Source organism: Pseudopipra pipra, chromosome 9, assembly GCF_036250125.1.
Source record: "Pseudopipra pipra isolate bDixPip1 chromosome 9, bDixPip1.hap1, whole genome shotgun sequence".
NCBI classification, from domain to species: domain Eukaryota; kingdom Metazoa; phylum Chordata; class Aves; order Passeriformes; family Pipridae; genus Pseudopipra; species Pseudopipra pipra.
In genome coordinates, this window is record NC_087557.1 from 4,903,855 (window position 1) to 4,930,420 (window position 26,566).

Consider the following 26,566-nt stretch of genomic DNA (forward strand, 5'->3'; position numbering starts at 1 on the left):
CCCAAACAGGCTGGTGGCTCGGGGCCAAGCGCCGCGGTCTGCCCGTCGGCTGGAGCGTGTGGCCGGGGTGGGAGGCAGGGAGGGGACGTGGCTTTCGCAGGAGCCATGCTGTGAAATCCCCACTTGTGTTAATCCTCAGAGGAAAACTTTTGGGGTTTGGCCTCCCCCTCCCCAGGCACAGGGAGCTGCTCATGCTTCGTGCCTGGCTGGCAGCGTGGTGCGAGCCGGCAGCAGTGAGCTCTGCAGCGTCTCTCTTTGGGTTTGCCTCTAACTTAGCGACCATTAATTTCACTGAGTGGCCTTTTAAATGCCTTGGCTGAATCTTTCCTGGCTCTTCTTCCTGCTGGGCTAAATACCTCCCAGCTCCTGCAGGCTCTCCTTGGCTGTGCCTCCTGGTCAGCTCTCTGGGGACCTGCTGATGCCCATCCCTGCTCCCACCCTGCTAGCTGCTGCAGCGTCACTCCTGCCAGGGTCACTTCATGGTTCCCTGTTTTCCGTGCTTGTGGCCAGCACTGGGGTATCTTCTCTTGTCCATGGGCTCAGGGCCACCGGTTTAAAGCATTACACTGTAGTTAGTGGCCAAAAGGCAATGTTGCAAAAGACAAAATCACCCCTTTTCCCGGGGTTGATGTCACGGGCATTGGGCACCGCCTGGTCTGAGAGCTGTGAACCTGAAGGTACTGGGTCTGGAGAAGCCTGGTGTGGTGGGGAAAGGCTCAGCCAGGGGGCTGTTCTCTGTGCTGGCTTGGGATGATGGGAGTGTGGATGATTTCTTTACAGGCAAATCCATCCCTGGTGGGATCACATCCTCTTTCCACAGAGACGAGCTCTGGGAAGGTGGCAGTCCCCTCGCGGGGTGGCTGCTGATGCCAGTGGTGACAGTAATTGAGCTGTGGGTTTTTGGCATGGAGGGAGTGGAGCAGGGGTGTGCTGCCTGCTGATGAATCGCTCCACGTTTTGTTATTGAGGACAACTGGGCTTTTATTGTGAAGATGTGGGAAAGATGGATGGGAAGTTGGAAAGATATGGCCGTCCTGTCACTTGGAAGTGCTTTGTTTTCAGGGCTCGGCACTGGGCCAGGCAGGAGGAGGGAGCTCCCTGTCCCTGCCTTGAGCCCATGAATCAAAGGGCAGGAGGGAGCTGAGTTTGGGGTGCTTTCCTGGGTGTCATCGTGCCCTTTCCTTCCCCTCCCATTCAGGTCCTCAGAAGCCAGTACCTGCTGCCTCTTGTCCAGGCTCAGGGTTGCTCCTGGAGAAGGGTGTGTAAGACCTAGACATGTCTGTAGGATTTAGGAAGCTTTTAAGTGTCCAACCAGGCCCTGTTGACAAGGTACTGCTACCCCTTGGAGTCTTGCTGAGCTGTGGCTGAGCTGGGATGTTTCCACAGGGAGTTTCCACCTTGCCTGAACTGAAGCTCAGCCTCAGCTGCCATCAGCGTCTTTGAGCTGTGAAAGCTCAGCCACATGCTCTGCAGCTCCCAGTGCCCCCTGGGCTCATCCTGCTGCCCAAGGGTGCTTGGCAAGGGCATGTCCACCTTGCCAGCACAGGGAGGATGGATCCAGGTCAGATTCCCAGGATCTGCAAGGGTTGCCTCATCCTACCCAGGCAGTGCAGGTGGTCCCTCTCATGGGGATGCTTTAGGACCAGGGCTGCTGATAGCCTGTGACACCTTTCCTCTCCAAGCCCTGACCCCCATCTCCTGTTGCTTTGTGATGAAAAGAGAAGGAAAGCAGCCCTGGCCAGCAATGTATCATACCGGGGAGAGCCTCCCTAACACTGCCAGGGACCATGGAAACCCTCTTCCAGACAAAGCTCAACCTGATCAGAGCCTGGCTGTCCCCCTTCAGACTTGTGCCCATCTTCTGGGCTACCACCACAAGCACCATTTCTCTCCCAGGGGAGTTCCCAGCCCAGCAAAAGCTGTTGGTTAATGACACGTGAGCTCGGGAGGGAGGTGATGAGGCGAGGAAGGTCTTGGGGGCTCTCAGTTCTCTTGTCACCCCTCCCATTTCCAAACAACACCAAGGTGGGCTTCAACCACCTGCCTGGGAGCAGCAGGAGGTGAAAGCCAGGCTGTGTGTGTGTGCATGTTCCGCTGGGGAGAGTGGTGGTGGTGTCTAACGAGCAGGTGAAAAGCAGGGAGGGCTGGTGGGTTGGGAATGTCATCCACCTCTTCTCTGCTCCTTAACTCCCCTCCACTCCCTTTGAGTACATGATCCTGGCGACCATCATTGCCAACTGCATCGTGCTGGCCCTCGAGCAGCACCTCCCTGAGGATGACAAGACACCCATGTCACGGAGATTAGTAAGTACCCTGTGTCCATCCCTGCATTGGGTGGGCTGGTAGGTGAGCAGAGGCATCAGCTAAGGGGAGATATTCAATCCTGCCAGGCTTTTGGTTTCAGGGTGGTAGGGCAGGAGGTTTCCTCTGAGACCAGATCCTCTGGCCTTTCTGGGGCTGCTGCAACATATTCCTCCTCTATGGAGAGGGTTCAGGAAGGCTATAAGCCCTTCAGAAATGGGGTGGGGAAGGACTGGGCAACCGTGGGTGGCTTATAGCCACCATCTTTTTTTCCCCAAGGTTGATGTGGCTGAGGAAGGGCTGGAAAAGCTCCCAGAGGAGAGGATGGGGCTGGGGAAAGTGGGATGGGGCATGAGTTGGGCCAATGTGAAACACCTGGTGCTGTGTTTGCTCAGTTCCCCCCTCTCACTGCATCACTGACTTCCCTCTGGCAGGAGAAGACGGAGCCTTACTTCATTGGGATATTCTGCTTTGAGGCTGGGATTAAGATCGTGGCTCTGGGGTTCGTTTTCCACAAGGGCTCGTACCTGCGCAACGGCTGGAACGTCATGGACTTCATCGTGGTCCTCAGCGGGTGAGTGGGGTGGGGCTGGGGGGTTGGTTGGGCAGCCGGGCATGGGGGCTCGTCCTGGTGGGGACATGAGCTGCAGGATGTGGGGCAAGGCCCTGGTTTGCTGTTGTTTGTGGTGGTGCTTCATCCCAGCTTGGAGGAAGGGGAGGATGATTCCTTGTGCTGGAGGGTCCTGTGTTGGATTTGCTGTGTGAGCAGCTAAGAGTGGGACAAGGGTCCCCATCAGGCTAGGATGGCTGGCTCTGAGGGCACCATGTCTCGCTTTCCTCAGTTGGTGTCCTTACATCTGTGACCCATCTGGGCACAGGGTGAGGTGAAGATGAGGAGAATGGCCTGATAAGCAACTGGATGTGTTCTGGGAGAGGTTTTGTTCAGACACTGCGTGGGGAGGAGGAAAATCTCTTGTCCTTTTGCCTTTTGAAGCACTTTCTAGGGTTGGCCTGGTGCTGGGGGCTTGGGAATGAGGTCTGGGTGGGGTCACGTTCCCAGGTGATGCCTGCTCAGCATGCCAGCATGCAGCAGTGATGCTGGGGGTGGCAGCACACAGAGCTTCACAGGTGCTGCTTGTGTGTCACTGGTGGTGTCACCTGCCAGGGACATGGCCCAGATTTGAGTCTTGCTTGCAGTGTGATGGGCTGTGCTGGTGACAGGAATGAGCAGGGGCATTTGGGCTTGTGTTAGCTGACAGTGGCAATGGCTCGAACAAAAGCCTCCCGAGGTGACTCCCCTCGCTGTGTGCAGGGCAGGTGGGTGACTGCAGCTACCGAGGGGCTCCAGGGAAGCGGTGCTGGGGTTGTGCCTATTTCTTTTTGCGTGCTGATGGAAACGTCACGTTCAGAGGAGCTGGTTTGATGTGTACGAACAGATGGTTTGTGTGGGTCTCCGAGCACTTCGTGGGCTTTGTTGGGTGCAGAGCCAGTGGCAGGGTTGTGGGGGAAACTGAGGCACAGGAGCCAGGTGAGATGCCTGGAGTCTCTACAGAGCTGTTTGCTGCACAGTCCTGTCTCGTGGCTTGCAAGGTGGTGGCACCACATGGGATGTGACTCCCTTTTGGGTGTTCAGAGGAGGAAATTTGGATGCTGAGCCTGGTGCTGCCAGGGGTGTGGTGATGGGTGCTGCTTGTCCATGGTGGAGAGGTGCAGGTTGAGACTATGCTTGAGAGGAGTCTTGAGGAGAACGTGGTCTGGGACATTTTGACTCCCTTTGTCCAGTCGGGACCTGGATGGCCTCGCTGGGGTGTGGGACCATGTCTGCCTGAGAAGGCAGGGTGTGCTGGTGGTGGGGTGATGCCTCTGGTGGGGGCAGCAAACCGGCTACCTGCGGGTGGTGCAGTCGCACAGGAAGCTGCTGCTCTCCTGCCCCTGCCGAGTGACTCCTGGGAAGGACTCTGTGGCTCCTGGGCTGGGAAAAGTTGCTCAAATCGCTGGTCACGCCTCTGGGGACAGCACGGGACACGTGTCGCCCCTGGTAGCAATAAGAGGGGCTCTCAGCCTCACCGTGCAGCTGCGGTGCAGGGCTGAGCGCGCAGGAAGCGGGCGGGTGGATGGGAAATGCCCTTTGGCCGTCTCCCGGCCCGGGCATCCTTTGGGGCGTGGGCCAAGGGGAAGCACTGGGCTGGGAGGGGGGAGTTTGCTGTGGACCCGTCCCCGCCCTCCCCGCGGCTCGGGGTGAGCTGACTGTAACCGAGCCGGTGCTGAGTCAGCGCTCGGCAATTACTCGCAAAAGCCTCGCCAGCTCCTTTCAGTGCCGCGCCGGGCCGGGCCCCGTGCCAGGGAATCAATTGTCCATGAAGGGCTGTGAGCTCCGTGTCGGCCGCCCTGACAGGAGGTACCTGGGTCCTCCTGGCACTGCTGGTTTTGGGGCAGAGCCCTCCAGCATCTGCTTCACCACCATCACCTGCCTTGTGTCCTGATTTTCCTCCAGCGGAGTGGAAACCCTTCCCAAGAACCCCCTGGTTATCTGCTGGCTTCATTCCATCAGTGCTGGTGCCTGCTGGCATGGCCTCACTGACCTTTCAGGGCAAAATCTGTGCTGTGATGGGTGGAGGAGGCAACACACAGATTTTCATCCTGGACTGGTTTTGGGGAGGATGGGGTCACTGGGATCAGCTGGACCAGGTTGTTGGGCTCCTCTGTGCTGTTCAGCTCTTGCTTTTGCTGTGTGGTACCGACAAAGCTGCTGCTCCTTGGTGCCATGGCTGCGCCTCCCTTGCAAGAAACTCTTGCCTGTTTGATCTGCTGAATTATTGGCAAATTTCTGCAGCAAATAATCCTTGGCTGGCAAATGACTTGCAAACAGCTTGTGGGAGAAGATTTGCACTTGGCGGTTCGTTCTGTGTCGGTTGCGTAAGGCGGGTGGTGAAGCCTGCACGGGGGATGTGTGCGGGCCACCGGCGGGTTCGGGATCGTCTCTGCGGACTAAAACTTTCCACTTGATGAATATGCGAGTGTCTGGACAGAGATTTGTGGGAAGTACTTCTCGGGGATGTTCTTGTCGCTTACCAAGAGGCAGTGGTGTGGTATAGGGGATGTTGTGAGCATCAGAGGTGTAGGGTTGCCCGCTTGCCTTGGGATGTGCTGACCCATTTGGGAGGCTGATGGACCAGAGAGGATATCTGTGTGAGCAGAAACCACCCCAGGATCCATACCAGAGGGACCCAGCATCATGCTCTCTGGCCCTTGTCCCTCCAAGTGTGATGCAGGATATTACTCTTCCTTTTTGGACTTATTTTTTGCCATATATCTAATGGGAGAGGTCCTTAGTGTAGGTGGCATCATGGTCCCAGACACCACGTTAGGATTTCCATGAGAAGTGGGATTTTCTGCGTGCTCTCCCTGGTGTAAATTAGCCTAATGAGGGGCTTCTCCTGTGAGCAGTCTCCTGGGACCCTCTGCAGGAATGGATGGCACTGACTAGGGTTCAACCTGTGTTTGCTTCTTGTGTCAATAAATCCAGTTTTTTTCATCTCAGTGGAAATCAACGCCCACCTAAAGCTCCCTGATGCTAAAGCTTCCACCGGGGAACTAATAGTCACATTTGTAAACCTGCTCTGTTTATAACCTGTGGTTTCCAAATCTTCATTGCTGCCTGAAAAAACAGCCTGTTCTCCCCCAGCTAAAAATAATTTTATCTGAAAGCGTGCATAAAATACCTTTACTCGTTCTGAGGCAGAGCCAGGGTGGGGAACATCTGTGTTTCCCCTGGGGACTAGGGATGCTCACCTTGTCTGTGCATGGACCAGAGCTGGCCAGGTGCTGAAGCTGGACTTGTGACCTGCTTAACGCAGTGTGACCAGGACCAAAAAAGGAGAAAATGGGTCAGAAAGGGCAGTGGGAGGTTGGTGACCTCTTAATTGGTGGTCCTGAGAGGGTGAGGTTGAAGGAGCTTCAGCCATCAGGAACTGGAGCATTAGCTCCCTGCTCCCTGTGTGCCATTAGGAAGAGAGAACAAGGACCCTGCAGTTGCCTGCTTTGTGCTACACTGTATTTGAAGGTGCTCGTGGAATAAGAAGGGTTAAACTCCCTCTGCAAATATCCAGGTGGGTGTGTGCTTCACACACTCCAGTGCCTGAGCATCATCACACCATTGGCTTTTTTTATAGCAGTAATACAATAACATGTGAGTGGTGAAGGAGTGGGGGAACACTGCTAACAATGGGGAAAAAAAGCAAAATGGGAATCAAAGGGCCCTTGTGAAGTTGTGCTGCTCGGGAGCTGGGGAAGCAGCTGCTGTAAAACCAGAATAAATACACTGGGGTCACTAAAAGGAAGAGCTGGTGTCAGGGTTTTTCAGAGGGTTTAATAACAGCTGCTGCACCTGGGTGCCTTTTGTGAAGCCCTTGGGCACGGTGGTTTCCATTAAAGGATTTTGTGGGGTGGAGCGTGGCCAAGGAAGGGCAGGACTGAAAGATTGCTGGCGGTGCTTGCCATGCCCTTAGCAAGCCCGGAGCCAACCGGATGGGCACCAGCCTGTGCTGGAGGAGGAAAGCTTGGCTCTTCCAAGTCCTGTCCCAAAGACCAATGTCCTCTCCCTGCAAAGCCAAGTGGCAGCCGTGAGCCAGGCCCCTCCCTCTGACCTCCCAGGGAAATCCTGCACATACCTGTGCCCTGATTTCCTGACGTGGCTGGTGTGAAGCAGGGCAGAGAGTTTCTTTCCGAGGAGGTTGCTTCCTGCCACGCTGCAGGGCTGCAATGTGAGCCCTGGGATGAGGAGGGCATTTTTGCTCCTTGTGGTGCTGCCTGGATTTTGGGATGACTGTCCTGGAAAGTTCCTTTTCACACTTCCTCCTGATCCTCCTCCATGGCAGAGGCAGGGATGCTTTGCCTCCTGGTATTTAGTGCACCTCGTGCAAGTTCTGTGTGTTCAGGTGGTCTTCTTGATCTTGGAGTTCCAGAATTGGAGGGGGAACAGGGGCTGGCAGCAGATCTGTCTGGGAATATTCATATGCTGCATCCCCTCATGGTTTGGGGTGCTGGCCCCCAGCAGTGTGCCTTGCATACCGAGCATGTGTGAGAGCACAAACTTGCCACACCTGGGCTAGGAACAGGCTCTTCCCCCAGCACCCACACCTGTGTTTTCCTAACCAAGGGAATATAGTGCAATTCTAGGCAAGGAAGCTTGGGGGAGTGGATATGAGGCTTGGAGAAGAAGCACTAAATCAGAGTACAAGGGCAGCATCCCGATGTGGTTATCCCGCTGGAGCCTCAACCATTGCAAGGAGTGTTGTCCTGTAGTAAAGAGACAACCCCGGGGTCCAAAAGCTGAGCAATGCTTTGATCACACCAGACAGGACTTTTTTCCTTCTCTTTACTTTGTTTCTTGTCATGAATGATGCCTGCCCCATCTCCCACCCCTTCCCCAGCTCTTTCCTTCCAGGACAATTAGTAAGGTGTTTTGTCTTTCATTCGGATGAATAATTGATTTCCCAGCTTTGTGAATGTTTCATGTGCCATATGCCATGGTGGTGGGACGTACCCAACACCAGCACCTCGTACAAAGGCTGCAACGTTTCCCCAGCTCACTGAGGGGGGAGAGGGTGGGTGATGAGGGAAAAGGCTTCACACTGCTGAGATGGTTGGTGGGGGGACCCCTGGGCGGGCACAACTATGGCTCTGGCTTTGGGGGAGATAGGCATCCTGCTTTCTCCCAGTGCAGGATCCATCCCGCGTGCCGCTCACGTGCTTTGCTCCATCCTTCCCGGCTCCTCTTCCCCGGCGGTTGGTTTCCTGCAGCCGCAGAGTGAGTCAGTCCCTCCCACGTGGCTGCTGGTCCCCGGGGGCATTGCCTCCCCTCATAGGCACCCCTCTACCCCGTGTGATCCCCTTCTGCACCCGGACATCCTGGTCTGAGGTGAAGCTCCTGTTCTTCCTGTGGGGATAAAGCCTTGGGCAAAGTCCCTGTTTCTTTGTGCTGCCATGGACCTCGCTCTGGGAGTCAAGTTGGAGGGTAGAAGCCTGGCTTGAGGGAAAGGACAGTGGGTTATTTCCCCCACATCCTCATGTGGGGAGGTGAGATTACCCAGGTGCATGTCCCTGTACCCCTGCATGTCCCTGGGATCTCGGGCCTCTCCCTTGGCATGAGTTCAGACAGGTCCTGCTGTGGTACATGCTTGTCTGTACTATATTTCTCTTGCAGGACGGGCTCTCCTGCCTCCTGTCAATGACTTTAAGTTTCCACCAGGTCCTGTGTGTGCAAATGCAGTTTTACCAGCATCATCTCTCCCTGCCAAATCCTATATCCGCCAAGAAGCAGCGCAGGGACCAGAGGCAGGAGGGAGGCAGCTCTCAGGGTCCAGAGCAGGATACTCCCTCAATCCTGAGGGCTGTTCCAGGGAGAGGTGGCCTTGAGGAATTATTTCATCCCCCACATCAAAGGCTGGTGAAGGCAGATTTTGTCATTCAGCCTCGTCACACCTTGCAGGGAGTTGCTGGTGCCCAGTTCAGGGCCCTCAAAGCTGCTGGGAAGGGTGGGAGCAGCAGCTTTGCACCAGGGCAATCCACTTGTGTCATGGCCCCGAAACCCAGAAAGAGCAGGCTGAGGTGATGGAGGCTTTGACGTTGCTCTGAACTGTGCTGAGGGCAGGACTTGGACTTGGTGTCCCTGTCCCTTGGTATCCCCATCCCTTGGTATCCCCAAAGCAGAGTCACTGCACTCTGCTGGAGCATCCTCAGGGTGGGTGACCGGATCCCACTGGCCCTGCCTTGAGCCAGGTTTGGACCCAAGAGTGTTGAGAACATCCTGCTATGTATGGTGCTGTCTGCAGAGAGTGGAGGGATTGATTCACCCTCAGAACAGGGCAAGAATGGGGTAAATTCATCAGGTAACTTACTTTCTGTGAGCTGTTTGACCAGTGTATTAATTATGAAGTAGTCTCCCCTGTAGAGTCAGGTGGCAGTGCAAGCCTTCAGGGGCCTTTTCACTTAATTATAAATATTAATTTGCACGTCAGCCAGCCAGCCAGCACCCTCCCTGCCCCAGATTTTGAGCTGAGATTAGTCTGCCTCAGCCAATCCCCCTCTCTACCCCGCACACCCTTTGCTGGGACAGCTTGTCTGTGTGTGCCTCAGCAGTGGTCCCTGAGGGAGATGGTTGAGGGATACTCAGTTTGGGGTGGGGGGATGAATCGAGGGCCAATCTGATCATTTGGGTGTTCAGCCTTTGCTTGGGGTCCCTGGTGTGAAGCCCTTTTCAGCATGCCCTGAGCTGTGTGTGCTATACCTGAGGGCTGCTGCTGGGCTGGGCTGGGCTGGTGGGGATGGGAGCCCAGCAGTGAACATCCCCTGGCACAGGCAGAGGAGGCCCAATGGGTGCTGTACTGTGGGACAGTGCCTGAGTTCAGTGATGACTTTGTGTAGGCAGGGTCATCGAGCTTCACTCGTAGTTTATTCTGCGCAGTCCCGAAGACCAGGGAGTCGTTTAAAACACGAGTATTCTTTCTTTTTACCTTTTTTTGCACCCCTGGGTGAAGAAATCCATAGGTGCAGGTCTTCTGCTGGAGGCGAGGGCGTGTGTTCTGCTCAGCTGCTGGGAGCTGGAGCGGCGCCGAGGGCTGAGCGTGGCTGTGCCGGCAGCCGGCCCCAAAGCCTGCAGGTGTGTCAGCCCCAGCGGGAGCCTCGAAAATAAATAAAATAAAATAATCATCCTGCTTGCAAACACAAAGCATTGGATTATTATTTTTTTTTTCCTCCCCTGAAAGCGTGTTTTTGTCTGCCGATGAGTGCTCACTATTCAATTATACTTTGGGGGGATTAGCATATATTTCCCATCCTGCCTCTTCTCTCATTTGCATCCTTCCAAAAGCTCCTCTCTGCTCTTTTCTCCACCTGAAGTCTCTCTTCTCCCTTTTCTCCGAAGAAGTAAAACTAACCCCTTTGCCTGGGTGACCTATAAAAACGCCTTCACTTTTTTTTTTTCTCCCCTTCTTTTTTCCTCCAGTACATATGATGAAAAGTATGAGATCATTGGGATTTTTTTAGCCTAAATCTGGCAGCTTTTTTCAAATAACTTGGATGGTGAGATGTAATTTTAGTTTGGGTCCTTGCCTAAAAATAAAGAATAATTATTAGCACATCAGACGTGGATATTGTAAGTGATCGAAAAGGGTTTAAATTGTTCTACAGATACCGGAGCTGCCACCCTGTATCAGCATAAAGGTCTGTCACAGCCCGATCCCATCTCTGGGCTGTGCATCCTCAGGAGCTATAACAAACCTTAATTGGGTGATATAGTTTAAAAAAAAAATTAACAGTAGGTGTTATTAGAGGGTTAATAATAAGGGTTAATAATAATTGACAGGTGGTGCAATGCTGAAGTCCGAAGCAGCAAGGTGTGTTCTGAATGTTGTATTTATTATTAGCAGTAATGGGATGGTGGTGTCTGTGTGTACCAGCAAAGCCTGGTTATTGGGGAGAGGTGGTGTCTGTTACTTAGAGCCGTGGAAAGGCTTGGGAAAAGCAGTCAGCAGCCAGGCTTGTGTGCCTGGAAGCTTGATTAGCTTTTTTCCAGCTTCTTTAATAGGTCAAAAGGTGGTGCCAGGGCTGCTCAGACCCTTCTGGGAGGCTCTGGGATGGCGGGCTTTGCTGGGAGCAGGTCCAGCAGTGTGTACTCCCAGTGCCATCCGCTGTCATTGTGAGCCGTGGCTGTGCCTGCAGAAGGATGTGCAGGCACCTATTTCGTTGTGCTGGGTCCTGCTTTTGTCATCAGTCAGGAGACAGGTCTGAGTGCAACCGCCTTGCTCTGGTGATCTGTCCAAACCTCCTTCCGAAACAGCTCGTGATGTCCCTTGTCCCCCAGCGAGGACAAGGAGCATGTCACCTTGCCACAGAGGAGTCCCATTCTTAGCAGCTAATTTAGAGCGCTGGGAAGTAGTGCCCTGGAATCGCCTGAACTTTGCCTGGAGCGCGACGGCTCCGGAGCCCTTCAAACAAATCTGGGTTAGCGGAGGACTTTGCAGCCAGGGCGCTCCCAGTTGCTGCTCTGGCCCTGGGGAGGGGATGTGTGCTGGTGGAGCTGGGAGAGGTGATGGCTCCACCTCCATCGCTCCATCCAGCCGGGTAGGACTACGGCTCGTGCTGATCTGTGGTGAGAGGAGAGAGCTGTCGATCCCCACCCTGCTCTGCTGCCAGGAGCCTTCCAGCTGGGCTTGCATTGGCAAGCCCTCAGGAGAAGGGCTGGAGCCTGTGTCCAGCCCAGGGGCATCCCTGGCCTCCTGGAGATGCTCAGTCCTGGCTGGAGTCAGAGCAGGGGCTGCACATGCCCCTTTGGAAGGTTTGGTGGCACACCAGGTGTTGGGACGTGGGGAGCAAAAGCTGAAGAAGGGTCTCGAGGTCTCCAGCATGACGTTGGCACGGTGTGTCCTCTACGCTGGCATTTTGAGGAGTGCTGAGTTACCCTGCTCTCACTGGCAGGTTGTGTGAAAGGGATAAAAGTACCAGTGCTCTTCTCTTTCCCTCATGCTGCTGAGTGACCGTGCTTTATCATACTTATTGATTTTGATCTTACAACCAATTTAACAGTGCAGCTCTCCCCAGCCCCCTGAGTGCTTCTGACTTAATTAAGTCCCTTTTCTGCTCTCCAGTCAGCCCTGTGGGTGGGGGGGGGGAGGGCTGGTCATGGGCTGGGGCAGGGAGATTGTGTTGAAAGGGCTCGGGGGAAAGAGAAAGTGCCACGAAGGGTAACAGATTCCTGTATATCTATGGGATAAGCAGTGTGATACACAGGGAGTTGTGGGTGATGCATCCTCAGCCTGCTGCTGAGGCCAGGCTTTGCAGCTGACCCCTTGTGCTGGGGCAGGGAGGAAGATGAGACTGGGAAAAGGAGCTGAAACAACCTGGTTTGCAGATGTGAGAGCGTTTCTGCTGCCAGGGTATCCTAGGAAACCCAGCCGCCTTTCTGGAGGGACAGGTTGGTACCTGCCGTACCTCGGGGAGAGGGGGAGAGAAAGAGTGCTAATTGCTCAGCGCGCCAGAGAGCTACTCTGGCCTGTAATTAGATGAATTAGTGGAACAATGACCCAATTTCCCTGGGTTTTTGGATTGCTGCAAACAACCCTGAGGTTGCTGCCTCCTTCTGTCCCGTTCTCCTCCCCATCCCCTCCTCTTCCATCTCCTGCTGCTCTACTGTATCTTCCCTCCTCCTCCTCCTCCCCCAGCACCTGGAGACCAAGGGTGGATGGGAGAGGGTTCTGCCAGCATCCCTAAGGCACAGCTTTCCGGTTCCAAGAGCGGGTACAGGGGCCCTGAGTGTTTCCACTGCCGGACTCAGTACGTACCACCCCCCTCCTGCCCCAATTTGTTTTCTGGAGACAGGCTTGAAAAAAATCTTTGTTTTAAAAGAAAATCTCTGGAGTTCTTCCTGTGCTTGCCGGTTGCCTTCCAAGGTCATCAAACTTTCATTACTATAGATTTTTGAATGTACGTGAGGTTCTCGGCTCCTTCTCGGCAATCCCAGAGGTGGGACTCTAAGGAAGCTCCATGTGTGGAAAAAGCCAGAGCAGCTAACGGCTGGAGGTGCTGCCCGGGGAACATGGGTGACCATCAGGGGAGTGACCCACATTTCTAGGGCCCCATCTCTGCTCCACCCCTCGCAGGCAGGACGAGCACGATGTTGGCGGTGTTGAGACCCCTGAGTGCAGTTGTACAGCACGGGTGATGTGGGGCTGTCCCCAGCCATCCTGGCATGTGGGGGGCATCAGTGGGGGACTGCTGGGGCTGAGGGGGCCCCTGGGTCACTTTGGGTGATCACAGTGGCCCATGAGCTTTGGCGCCAGCATCAAATGGGGCTGACTGACGTATGGGCCTTTGGGGGGGTTGTTGAATCTCTGTACCTGCCCAGGGGCACGGTCTTCCCTGTGTCTTCGCCCAGCCTGGCATGAGGACGTGGCTTTTGGCACTGAGGTGGCCGAGGGCGTTGCCTGGGATAACTCTGCTCTCTCCCTGTCTGCCCACAGCATCCTCGCCACTGCTGGGACACACTTCAACACCCACGTGGACCTGCGGACGCTGCGGGCCGTGCGCGTGCTCAGGCCTCTGAAGCTCGTCTCGGGCATTCCCAGTAAGTTGGATACTCCTGGTCCTCCTCTCAGGGTGTCTGCATCTGTCCCTGATGTCCTTCAGAAGGAGAGGGGTGAAATCAAGGAAGAGGGAACAAACCTCCTGATGTAGTGGGAACTCTAGGGTGGCAGCATTTGGTGTCCCCAGGTGGCATTGCCCCCTGCCCAGCCCTCCCTGTGCTGGCACAAGGCTGGGCTTGGTGGAGCCTGCTGGCAGCTCTGCTTCCCTGGCCAGAAGGCAGTGGGTGGATCCTTTCAGGACTGGGGTTTATTCAGGGGAGATTACTTTTTTTTTTTTTTTTGTTGCAAGATTTCATCTGTTGACATGGGGATAAATAAAGAAACTAGGCTACTGTTTGCTCCAGTCTTCCCATCCCTCCTGCCCTGGACACCAGCAGGACAGTGTGCTGGATCTGTGCCTTGTGGGCAGTAAGGGGGATGGAGCTGCACTAGTCATGTCCCACCAAGTTCAGGTGGGACAAGGACAGCTAGGACACTAGAGTGGGGACCAGCTCCAAAAACAACCCCTCCTGGAGCCTTCCTCTGTGACCTGGCCCTCCTTCCCTTGGGATGGTGCTTTTGTCCATAGTCCTCCTGCCTAAAGGGATCCTCTAGGCTCTGCTAGCTTCTTGCATCTCTCTGAGGATGACTGTCTTTCCTCTCTGCTCACTGTCCTCCTCTTGGCAAATACGACACAGACATGCTTCAGGTAGTGGGTTTGCATCACTGTTTTGAGCTGTGCCTTTCTTTCCTCTCCCAGGCTTGCAGATTGTCTTGAAATCCATCATGAAGGCCATGGTGCCTCTTCTCCAGATTGGCTTGCTGCTCTTTTTTGCTATCCTCATGTTTGCCATCATTGGCCTGGAGTTCTACAGTGGGAAGCTGCACCGAGCCTGCTACACAAACAATTCAGGTGAGGAGAAGGGCTCTGCACCCACTTTGCATCCTTTGGGTGGTAAAAAGCTGGGAAGAGCTGTCTCCTGCCTCTCCCTTACCTCTGCCTCCTTTGCCTCCCCGCTGTGTGCTCTCAGGTGAACTAGAGGAGCTGGACCCTCCCCATCCATGTGGGGTGCAGGGTTGCCCCCCAGGCTACGAGTGCCGGGAGTGGATCGGTCCCAACGACGGGATCACGCAGTTCGACAACATCCTCTTTGCTGTGTTGACCGTCTTCCAGTGCATCACCATGGAAGGGTGGACCACAGTCCTGTACAATGTGAGTAGAGTTGCTCTGGGGTCTCTTTGGGCAGCTGGGCATGGGGGTGGGGGAGCTGGAGGCAGCATTTCTGTGTGCTGGAAACTTGTAAGATCCTGAGTTTCCTTTGTGATGGGAATGGAGTTGGTCCTTCCCATTTGGGCAGGAGATGGTGGATAGAGGCATGTGTTACATTCCTCCAGACAAAGGGAGCTCTAAGGGATTGGTCCCCAACTCTGGGTAGTGCTGCCCGTTGCAGAGAGCAATGTGAGCTTGGGGCTGCAACAATCCTCCTGCTTGAGGGCTGTCCCTGGGGAGGTATCCTTCCTTCCATCTTACTCCTCCTGTGCTCCCCAGGGCAGCTCCATGAGAGGGGACATGTTTTCTGGGCACTGCATATGTGCTCTCCCTGTACACCAGGCATCAGATGTGCCTGCATCCCCCATGGTGGCCTGGGAAAGCCCTGGAGCTAGGCTTGGACCCCCTGCCCTGGGGGGTCCAGGACATTTCAGTGTCCAGCAGGGAGCTGGGATCTTTGATATTTGTGCTGATGGAGCAGGGAATGTCTGGGCTGGGTTACTGTGGTTTGCAGCTGCTTGAAGTTGCTGATGGCCAGACTCTTGGGGTGCCTAGAGAGTGACCTGAGGGCAAAGCTGGAAGCAGAAAAAAAAGCTGCAGGCAATCACAAAGTGCAACATCGTTGTGGGCGAGTGGCCATATAAGTATGTTTGAGTTTGTGGGCTTGAAGCAACCGTGCCTGTTCTGTTCCCAGCCTAATTTCAGCATCAATTTTGGCGTCATTGCACCGGGAATGTTTTTATACCCTGGTTCCCATAACGCCCGGAGTTTTGTAGAGTGGCATTGCTCTGCGGGAGGCAAATTGGATGGCATGTGATGGGGAAACGTGGCTCAGTGGTGGCTCTGTCATTGATGGAAAGGCTGCTTTTTAACCCCAAGGTAGGCCAAGGTACCAGGCTGCTGGTGTTGGGTCCCTTCCTCCCACTCAGTCCATCCCAGGGTACTTCTGGGGGTGCAGGATGGTGTGTGTGGACAGATGGATTGTGAAACCTAGACCGGAGTAGGAAAGAGAGAGTTCATGGCAGAGGCTTGACCTTACCATGAGCATTTGGTTTTCTTCTTCCTAAAGGAGATGGCGGTGTCAGAATCCCGCTGCTTCAGTGGGGGAATTAAGCAGGATTGAACCACCTGAGTGTTCAGACCGAAAAAAGTCGATTTCTTGTCTGCTTCTGGTGTGTCAATGGGATTAGAGACTTAACTACAGCACCTATTGCCCAGGCATAATGGAGTGGAGCAGGGGAGGTGATTTTCCAGTGCCCTGGGCAGCTGCTGCCTGCTCCCTCTGCCATACACAGCCTGTGCCTGCCTGTGGCTGGTGCCAGCAACCTTCCCTGCACCTTGTTCTTGTGTTAATGACTGTCTCTCTGCACAACTGCTCCCATCAGGGCTCCCCGTGTCTCCTCCTTCTCATCCTTTGGTGCCTGCAGCAATTAGCAGCAGCGCTCCCTGTGCTATAGCCCCAGTGGTGGTGTGTGAGGAGATGGTGAACTACACAGACAGGCAATTTGTGGTCTGATCCACTTCAAGGGTTTGTTTGAGTAAGTCTGGTCTCCTGTTGCTTGGGATGTCCTTGCTGGGAAGGCTGGAACTGATCAGTTCAGTGTCTGAGATTTACTGATTCATCAGCTGGGTCCTACTGGAGGGTAAGGATGGGAGATGCTGCTGGGAGCACTGAAAACTATGCTCCACAGGACCTACCCTACAGAATCCCCCTGTTTACCAGCACAGCTGATAAACTGGGGTCTCTCTAGAGCCCCTGGGGCAGCCACAGCCCTGGTATCCAAGTAACCTTCCCGGCACCAGTTGCAATGCCGGGCAAACGTGCTCTGTCACTGTGTTGCCGATGGCTGGGACCATAAATAAGGTGCCTCCCTTTCCCGCTCCTCTGCAAAGAACCAGCTATTACTGACCTATAATGGAAAGGATTAGGGACCTTCCTTGGCTTATAATTGAATGAGGATTTGGGCCCTGGTATGGTAAAATGCTGCTGATTCACTTTGGGGGGTGGCAAGGGATGATGTTCCTGGCACTACTGGGCAGTACCTCCTGCCCTCCCCAGGGTCACAGGCTGTCTCTCACAGTGCAGAGGTTATGGGTGCTCTGTCCTTTTGCTGCTTGGAGAAAGAAAAATGGATTTCTGCCTTTTTTTTTTTTTTTTTTTTTTTTTTTTAATAAAAAATGAGAGAGGCCCTTGGGGAGATGTGATCCCTGGGGGGATGCAGGAAGAGGGCTGGGAAACAGGAGTACTCTGCCAACAACTTCATCACTTGGAGCGAACCAGAGCTGGCTCCTGCTGCTAACCAGCATGGACCTTGCCCAGCACATGCCCCAGGTCTGGGGGGCTCAGTGGGGGACTCTGCTTTCCCACAGGGGTAAAGCAATGGGAGGCTGTGTCCTTGCAGATTAACACTGCGGGGGAGAGGGAGATGGCAGGAAAACCACTTTAGCAACCTCTCAAAGAAATTGCTTACTATAATATTCCCCTGTGTAACTGTATCATGATTTTAAGATCCATTTTTCCACAATTTTACCGGCTCTAGGAGCGTAGCTCCCGGAATTTGTAGGCAGCATCACGAAAAGCTAATCAGCCCCATGGTACTTTCCACGTGTGTTGTTTCATCTATGTGTTTGCTTTTTGCCTTCTTTTCATCAGCCTTGCCTCTATGAAGGTAGAAATCACAGTATGGGTTAAAAATAGAAGAAAAAGCCTCAGATTGAGGGGGTGTTATAGCCTTCCCAGCTCCTGTCCCCAGGAGCCTGGTGGACACTGATTTCTTTTAGAGGGGAGTTTTGGCTTTGTAGCTGCCTCTGTGGTCTGAAACGGGCTAAGGAATATTTTGCTTTTCTTCTTATACTGGAGCATATGCCCCTTCCCTGGGCTGGCTTGAGACCAAACCTGATTTCTGTAGGGACCAGAGGGAAATACAGTGCTGGCAAAGAGGCTCACTGTCCTAATTCTCCGCCTCTGCAGCCGTGCTGGCATGGGGCAGGGGCTGGGTTGCAGTTTTGTCATTAAATGGTGATTCTGTGGGGGTGGTGGGGCTGGTGAGGGGCTGCCACTGTGTGCCGTGGGACTGGCCTGACACATCACAGGCACACGGTGATGCTGGTGGCTTTGGATGCCCAGCCCAGCTCCCAAGGTCCCAGAAAGCAAACTGGATAGGAGTTTGAAATCAATATTTCCTCCAGAACGCCAGCTCGGGAGGCTGTATTTATTCACTGCAATTGTTTATTTGCCTTCCCGTTTGGAATTGCTCAGCTGCTGTGCTTGCAGGTAGCGAGGAGGAGCCTGGCTTGATGGGATCTGCCACTTTCCTTTCCCCCCCACGCTGCCAGGAACTGAGATGGGAAGAAAAACACTTGTGGCAAGGATGTGCTGGGGCTGTGGGTAGGTGGGCTCTGCAGGGAGAGGGGACAGCCCTGCCAGGCTCGTGTGCTCCTTTGCCCAGAGCACTGCTCTGTGCTCTCCAGTTACACCAGTTCTGGGCACCACAGCCCCTGGCTGGGATTTAGTGTTTGGACAACTGGCAACACAAGTGTGAGGAGAAAGCTGGTGTTTATAGCTGTGGGAGCAATGCCAACACGGAGACATGCAGCCAGGGAACCCAGGGCTGCCTGCCCCTCCTAGAGCAGGTCTGGAGCACAAGTCAGATAAGGAGCAGCTGATGGGACTTTGCAGGGGCAGCTCAGTCTGGAGAAAAGGAGGCTCAGGGGGACCTTTTCACTCTCTACAACTCCCCGATAGGGGGGTGTAGCCAGCTGGGGGTACGGCTCTTCTGCCGGGTAACAGGTGACAGGATGAGAAGAAATGGTTTCAAGTTGCACCAGGGGGAGGTCTAGATTGTGTATAAGGAAAAATTCCTTCTCCAAAAATGTTGTCAAGCATTGGAGCAGACTGCCCAGGGAAGTGGTGGAGTCACCATCTCTGAAGGGATTTGAAAGGGATTTGAGGACGTGGTTTAATGGTGAACACAGCATGCTGGGTTAATGGCTGGACTGAATGATCTTAAAGGACCTCTGCAAACTAAACAGTTCTGTAATTCTATGATTCCTGTTGCACGTTTTCCTGCATGGATCTGGCTGCCAGCTTGCACTCCTCCTCCTCTTGTGGCACCAGGGATTGGGACCACAGGGAAGCACGAGGGCAAAACTGTACAGGGAGCCTTAGGAGATGCCAGGGCTGAGTGTCAGGAGCTTTTGCAGCAGGAAGAGAGTGTTTTCTGGGGGAAAGAACACCAAGTCCTTGGCAGCTTCCAAAACACCTACCAAAATGCAGTGGTGGTGGGCAGAGCTGTAGGTCTCCTATCCCCATGCAGAGCTGAACAGCTGCTGCAGAGAGCCAGGCGGCTGCAGAGGCGCTGGTTAGGTGTGAAGTGTGAGCTGTGTGTGCAGAGACGGCAGCTGAGACGCTGCAAGAGCGGCTGTAAAACGGGAGCTGCTGCAAGGACGGGGGTTTGCAGCAAGTGTGACTCAACCACCATGTGCTCATAGCATGCTGGAGGTGCTGGGGCCAGGAGGGTGTGAGGGGAGGACATCCCAGTGTTTGGCATCTCCTCTGTAAGTGGGGTGCAGAAGGGTTTTGATGAATCTCGCTGTGTGCAGAAGTTGAGGTTTTGTGCTGGTGGGCACCAGGCTGGTTTTGTTTGTGAAGGACCAAACCTGAGATCACAGAATCACAGAGAGGTTTGGGTTAGAAGGGTCCTTTTAAAGATCATCTGGTTCCCACCCCCTACCATGGGCAGGGACACCTTCCACTAGACCAGGCTGCTCCAAGTCCCGTCCAACCTGGCCTTGGACACTTCCAGGGATCCAGGTGCAGCCACAGCTTCTCTGGGCAACCTGTGCCAGGGCCTCATCACTCTCACTGTATAAAAATCCTTCCTTATATCTAATTTAAATTGACTCTCCTTCTATTTAAAACTGCTACCCCTTGTCCTATCACAACACGCCCTCCTAAAATATTTGTCCTCATTTTCCTTACAAGCCCCCTTTAAGTACTGAAGATCTTCTGAGATCTGCTGGAGCCTGGTTTTCAAATGTGGTGACACATCCATCCTTTTTGAAACAGAGACTGTTCAGGCAGCCCTGATTTGGGGTACTGGGAAAGAGAGGTGTGTTATCTCACTGGCCATGCTGGAGCACATGGATCAGAAAGGGGAGCGGGGCTTGACTTTGCCCTTGTCGACCCTGGAGGAGGCCAGAGGAGGAATCTGTTGCAAAACAGTTATTTTTCCATGTGTGTGTGTGTACAAAATTTGCATGTTGGCACAAATTCCTAGGGTGTCGCAGTTGTCCCTTGGGTTGCTCAGCACTCAGTTGCTCTCCCTGAAGCACCTTTGTGTGAACAGTGTGAGTGGGAACTGAGAATCATGCAGATCTGGGTAGGTTCCTCCTTTTGCCTTTCGGAGTGAGGACATTGCCTGCCTTTCCATGGAGCAGCAAGGAGGCAGCAAAATCAGTGACCTCGCCAGAGAGGATTTTCCTCTTTTTGGAGTTTGCTCACACCTGACACGAGCTGGGAAACCTGAACCCCAGCATTTCCAGGAGCTGCTGCAGTTCCTCTGGACATTGATATCTGTTTCCTGGGATACCTGGTCCCAGGGCAGGAGCTACAGCAGCGCCAACCATGTGCCAAGGGTTGCAGGGTTTCTGCAGCAAGGGCTTGTGATGCAAAGATCCCCTAAACAGCTCCTGTCCTCACACCATGGTGATGGGCAGAGCACGGGAGGAGCTCAGTAGGGCAGTGATCCCAGAGCTGGGGGCTGAGCCTGCCCTGCTGCCTCTTTGGGTACCGTGGATTCTGGGAGTGTGATGGATAACAGTTCTCCCAGCAAGGAGCAGTGCTGGCTAGAGATGATCTCCGGGGAAAGGAGGAGGAGGAGGAAGAGAGGCTGGAGAGCGGGGGAGGTGGGAGGGATGGCAAAAGAGGGAAACCACTTGGCTTTTTAGCCCTCTGTGCCCTGGGAGGACGCCAGGCTCTCAAGCCGGAACGGTTGGAAAGGGAACAGGAGTCCCTTCTTATGTGTTTTAAATTAAAACACAGCGCACACAAAATATCCTGTCGGGGAGGTATGAAAATTTAATCAGCACCCAGAGCTCTGAGCAGCTCGGCAGCGAGCACAGCCCGTAATGCCTCTGCAGCTATTCCTGGCGGCTCCCGGCCGTGCGGGAACAGCGGGATGGGCTCTGTGCTGGGGGGAGCAGGGGCTGCCAAAAAGTCCCCCACACTCGTGGCACCGCAGGACAGAGCCCCTTCCTCCTCCTTCCTCCAAAATGTTAAACGCTGAGTGTTTTAAATATGGTGAAATTAAAGAGGAGTTAAGAGGGGAGATGTCAAATTCCACCTCGAAGGTTCAAACGCTTCCTAACTTAACAAAGTGAGCTGTTTCTCCCCAAATGGCTCCAGTTGGTGCCCGTGCTGGAGCCCGTCCCTGCCAGGCACATGTGCAGCAGCCAGCCTGCTCTCCCCTCTCCCCCCTTTGGAAAAAACGACTCTTTCTCTGCACTCAGCAAAGCCAGACCCTCGCCAGCTTGCCAAATGTTCCTGCCTTTTTTTTTTTTTTTTTTTAATCCCCCTTTTTCCCTCTCTGTGTGTGTATGTGCTGAAATGACACAGCAAGAAACAAACTGTGTCTGCTGGATCCCAGCTTTCAGGCATGTTCTATCAAAAGCTCCCTGCCCACACCCTGCTCCCTGCCCGCGCGGGAAAGTCTCACTCCTGGCAGCACTGGAGGAGCTGAGGGGCTGGTGGAAGCACCAGTGCTCCAGCATGGATGCTCTGGCACTCCCCAGCAGCTCCAGGCTCAAGGATAGGAGGTGGAAGGGGTTTCAGTGCTGTCTGGTCCCCCATTGTTCGTCTTTTTTAAGCCCAGGACTTGTAAGTCCATTAGCAGGTTTGGTGCTGGAAATTGTGTTGGTGAGGTGTTGGAAAGCTGTTTTCGTGGTTGTTGGTCAATGTGCTGCTGTGCATCAGGACTGGGTTATGGGGGTCCATGAGTGAGGTTGTGCATGGGTCTGTTGCCCCAAAGCCTTGCAGCTGGAGTTGGGGATGTTCCTGCGTCTAAGAATGTCATACAACCATGAAAATCATATTTTGGGACAGCATATCATGAGGCCTGAGCTGCTTCTCTGGGCTTAAAATGTGCCCAAAACAAAGCAGGGATCCAGGCTGGAAATAACCTATGGGAAAACAGCCCCAAAGCTGATCCCATGGAAGCTGTGCCCTGCTGCAGTATCCAGGGTCTGAGTCCAGCTGAAGGGGCAGTGGCACTGGCATGTGGATCTGCACTGGAAACACTGGCACTGCCTTAGCTAAGAGAGGGGCCAAATGAAGGCTGTGAAGCTTTGCAAATGCTCCATCAGGAAAAATTTATCCTGCCTGTGGGGCACTTAGGAGGGTGCTGGGGAAGGTGCAGGAGGGGTCTGGACAAGCGGAAGGGGGGGATTTGGGAGCAAAAGTGGGGGTAGGTGAGGGATCACAGTGAGGGATGACTGTGGAGAGAGGCAGAGGAGGAGGCACACATGGAGACAAGGTTTGGAGATCAATGCTGGGGCATCTGGGTGCAATTTCTTGGTGGGCTGGCAAGAACAGAACCAAAACTGGTCTTCATACCTGTCTCAAATATTTTGAATGCTTGATTTTCAGTAATGCTTTGAGCAATGCATTTTTTGCATTCCATTTAGAAAAGGGAAAAATGAAATATGTTGTGGGTTTTTTTTCCTGTTTCCCCACTCCTTCCCCGCACATGCACAAACAAAAGCACGCCCACATGACGTGGGCTGTGCTGATCTTTGTGTCCCCTTCTGCCAGGACTCTTGCTTGCCCTGGGCATCCAAGAGCATCCCGGGGCTGTTACAAGCGCAGGATATGTCCTGCCATGGGTCAGTCCTGGCCTTGCAGAGGAAATGTACCAATTTCCTCATTAACCTGATTTGGAAAAGCAAAACATTTCCATTCAGATCTTGTCCAGTGCCGGGGTCGCTGATGGATCCCAGGCAGGGCTGGCGGGGGAGTGAAGCATGGCCCTGCATGCAGGAGATTAAATTACCACTATTAAAGGGAAGAAAGAGATCTGTTACTGTACTGGGGAGAGCAGCAGTACTGGGGAGAGCAGCAGTGGGTGTCAAGGTCTGGAGGGAACTGGTTAGGCCAAGGAATCTGCTATAAGGTATTTTTTTAGTTATTTTTCTCCCCTTTTTGCTGGGTTATGGAGATTTTGAGGCTGTTGCTGCTGACCTGTGTGTCTTTCTCAGCTGGATGCAGCTGTCATTTGCAGGGAGGAGCATGTTGGGGGCTGCAGAGGTGATGCTGAGGGGATGCCATCAGCCATGGCAGGGGCGTGCTGGGTGTCACCACCAGACAAAGACCATCAGGAGTTGCTGAGCCAAGGGTTTGGTGTACAAACCATGGAAGCTGTGTTGGTTTTGCACCCGCTGTCTCACTCTGCAAGCACCTGAGAAAGGCTGGTGAAGGCAGGCACAGTGCCCAAGGCAAAAAGCCCCTTGAGATCCTGGCTTTCCCCATCAAACCCCCTCACTAGGATTGCAACCAGTGTGATCTGACAGACCCATCCTGCCCAGCCACGGTGGTTGGGACAGTTTGGTCACCCTATCCCTGCCTGGCAATGCAGTCAGAACTGTGGTTTCCTATGGGAGCTCTCTGTGGGGCAGGAAATTCCTGACAGAGAACAGCCACAAGAACAGGGTGCTGCCACCTATGCTGCTGGAGATCCCACAGCTTCCCTCCAACCTCCCTGTAGGTGCCATATCCTCCGAGCACACCACAGCCAGTCCATACAGTAATGAATGTGCATTACCCCAGTCTAATTATGTGCTGTTTCAGTCCAGATTCAAACAGAAACACAGAAGCTTTTTCCTCATGCAGATGGATTTTGAGAGGGGACCTGACTGTGTACAGGGCATTGCATCGGGGTGTGCTGCTGGTGTTGGTCACGCTGGATGTGGAGGTCTCCAGGACACATCTGCTGGGAAAAGGCAGAAGACTCCCCTGCCCCTTAAGGAAAGCCTCAAGTGGGAGCCCAGCCCTGTTACGAGACACTGGAGAATCAAATGAGGATGGATCTTGATAGGGCAAAGGGGAATGGCTTTAAACTGAAAGAGATTAGATTTACATTATAAATTCTTCCCTGTGAGGGTGGTGAGACACTGGCACAGGTTGCCCAGAGAAGCTGTGGCTGCCCCGTCCCTGGAAGTGCTCAAGGCCAGGTTGGATGGGGCTCTGGGCACTCTGGGATAGTGGAAGGTGTCCCTGCCCATGGCAGAGGGCTTGGAACTAAGTGATCTTTAATGTTCCTTCCAACCCAGAATGTTCTAGGATTCTATAATCTCTGTGTGAATGAAACCCAGTGGCTCCCCGTGTCCTGCTGCTCCCCAGATGAGCTGGGTGCCCGGACCCTCAGTCCCCAGTTCCCCTCCTTGCGCTGGTGAGCAGTGAGTGGCCACTAAGGCACCCTGCACAGACAGTACATGCTCTCTGTTTATTTTTAGCTAGGAGAGACTGAGGGGTTTATTGAGGTGTTTTTTTTTTCCCCTCCCCTTCCCCTGTAGCAAAGAAATCCTAAAGTTTCCCATGCGCCGCAGCCCGAGGGAGGGTACGTGTGGGCTGCGCGCTTGTGCTTTGCATTCGACTTGAGTATATATTTAGATTTCTTTAGATTTCTGGCCCCCTGAGTGAGACCTGCTTTTGCAGCTCCCTGGGCCTTTTCCTGCCCTTTGGAAAAAAAACAAAAAAAACCACCAAAAACCCCACAACAACACAAGAGCTGCCTAAAGAATAAGCTGGTGCTTGGGGGGTTGAGAAGCAGAGGTTGGTGGGGGTTCCTGCTCTGGGTTGGGGTCCACTCTGCTGGCTCTGTTTCCTCGTGAGGATCCTGCTCCTACACCCTGGTAGTGTCATTTATAGGCTCAGAGGGTTTTACTGGCAGCAGAATTGGTTGTGCCGAGATGTGAGTGTGGTGGTTTAGCTCAGGCTGGGAGTCTCCACCAAAGCCTTGGTATGGGAAACACCCTTGGGTGTGTGGTCCCTTGGGGAAGAAGCTGTGACAAGCTCATGCTGGTTGTGTTGGTGTCTGAGGTGTGCCTGGAAGCAGCAGAAAAATTTTTTTTTGGTCTGGTGGCCACAGGAGAGTTTGAGAGGTGCTGGTTTAGGCTGATGGGGTGCATAATGAGAAGGTGGTTGTCTTAAAGGGAAGGGAAGAAGCAGCAAAGATCAGGCAGCTCCTACATTTCCCCAAGAGCTTGAATGAGTGTTGGGACTTGGCCTGCTGCACTGAGAGCTGGGGCAGGAACCAGGAGTTTCTTCATTAAAGGAGTTACAGCATTGGTGTAATTTGGGGATTAAACTCCCTGTGTCTACCCTAAATTCTGCACATGACAACCTCCTGGTACCTTCAGCAAAGGGGGAAAAAAAACTGTGGGAAGGCACAGTGGACCAAGGTGATGAACCACTGCCTACAGAGGGATATTAAGAGCAAATGATGCCCCAAAAGAATGGGAAAAGGGGCTGCTCAGTCAAGACAACTACTTCTTGGTGCTAAAATTAGTTGGGAAATGCTGTGAGAGCCACCAAAGGTCATGTTGACACAGACCTCATGGAGGATGCTCAAGGGAGCAGTGAGCGGTTCCCCACCTCTGCAGATGGAAGCAAGGCACAGTGAAATGATGTCTGGGGACATTTGGGCATGGATGGATATTTCACCCCAACTTTTGGTCAACACAAAGCAACAAAAGGCTGGATAGCGGGAACGAGGACACGTCTGTGAGCGCGGCCAACGTGGAAACCAAACACTGAGACCATGGCACCCATCAACCAGGCCCTCAGGATGGCCTCCCCCCCATGCTTGGAGGGAGCTGGCACATGAAATGGCAGGTCTGGTAACAAGTATTTTTAACAACTCCATCGAGTTGGGGGAGGCACCATCTGACTGGAGAATAGCGAATGCGATGCCTATATTTAAAAGTGGGGGGAGGAGGGGAAGAAAAGTAAGGCAGGCAGGAATAGGACTGTAAGCCTGACCTCGATCGCATGCCATTTCGGAACAGATTTGGAAGGCAGGAGAGGAAAATGAATCATGGGTTTGCCAAAGGTAGGTCACTCCGGGCTAACCTGGCATCGGAGGCCTGGAAATGTCGTAGAGCTGCTCTTTGTAGTAAAGCTTTTGCTATGGGAGAGTGTTAATGAAGCAGAGAAGAGGGGAAGGGGATGAGGAGCAGGAAAGCAAGTAGTACTGGGATGATCCTGAGTGGTGTTGAGGGGATATAGAGGATGTCAACAACCAGTGGAGTCCTTGGGGATGAGTCATGGGCTTTCCTGCTTCCAGCATCGACTGGCTTCCTGGAGGTGGAGGGATGGAGACTGCTACTCTGGGCTGGAGGCATTTGAGGGCTGGAGGAAGAGATGTGGGATGCAGTGAGAAATGGAAAGCCATGTGCTTGTTGAGGAGCAGCAAAGATATCTCCTTGGAGCTTAGGTCTTGCTGATTGGGAAGCAGCAGTGTGGAGGAGGAGAGGATGAGTGTGGGTGACATCAGGGTGACCATGAGGTGACCACAGGGCAGCAGTGCCGTGGAGGAGGAGAGAGGATTGAAGGCGGGATGGCAAAATCTCTGTAGCATCATGAAGGGATGGAGTGGGACCCATCGAATCACTCACTCAGATCTCCTGCGTCCAGGGAAGATGGACTGAGCCTGGACAGGAGGAGGGAAGGGGCTACTTGGTAAATAGGGCAGGAGAGCCAGTCGTGCAAGAGAGAACTGGAAGAACCTTGCTTTGGCTAGCAAAGCAGAGGCTGGAGATGGCCATGATTGCTGTCTATAAATAGATCAGGATGGGAAATGGGAAGGAAAAGAGCTATTTC

At 53.7% G+C, this 26,566-nt stretch overlaps 1 protein-coding gene across 9 annotated transcripts in view; it reads left to right on the top strand.

Annotated features, from left to right (window-relative positions):
* The window catches only part of CACNA1E (calcium voltage-gated channel subunit alpha1 E), a 118,200-nt gene that overhangs the window by 30,335 nt on the left and 61,299 nt on the right, over positions 1-26,566 (top strand). For 7 of the 9 annotated variants that reach the window (XM_064664214.1, XM_064664218.1, XM_064664213.1 and 4 more), the window contains exons 1-5: positions 2,162-2,304; positions 2,736-2,875; positions 13,320-13,423; positions 14,182-14,334; positions 14,453-14,634. In XM_064664214.1, coding sequence (XP_064520284.1) covers positions 2,212-2,304; positions 2,736-2,875; positions 13,320-13,423; positions 14,182-14,334; positions 14,453-14,634 — 672 coding nt within the window. In that variant the 5' untranslated portion in view covers positions 2,162-2,211. Of the gene's footprint in view, positions 1-2,161; positions 2,305-2,735; positions 2,876-13,319; positions 13,424-14,181; positions 14,335-14,452; positions 14,635-26,566 lie in introns of those variants that run through there. The other 2 variants (XM_064664220.1, XM_064664222.1) reach the window with 2 other exon arrangements.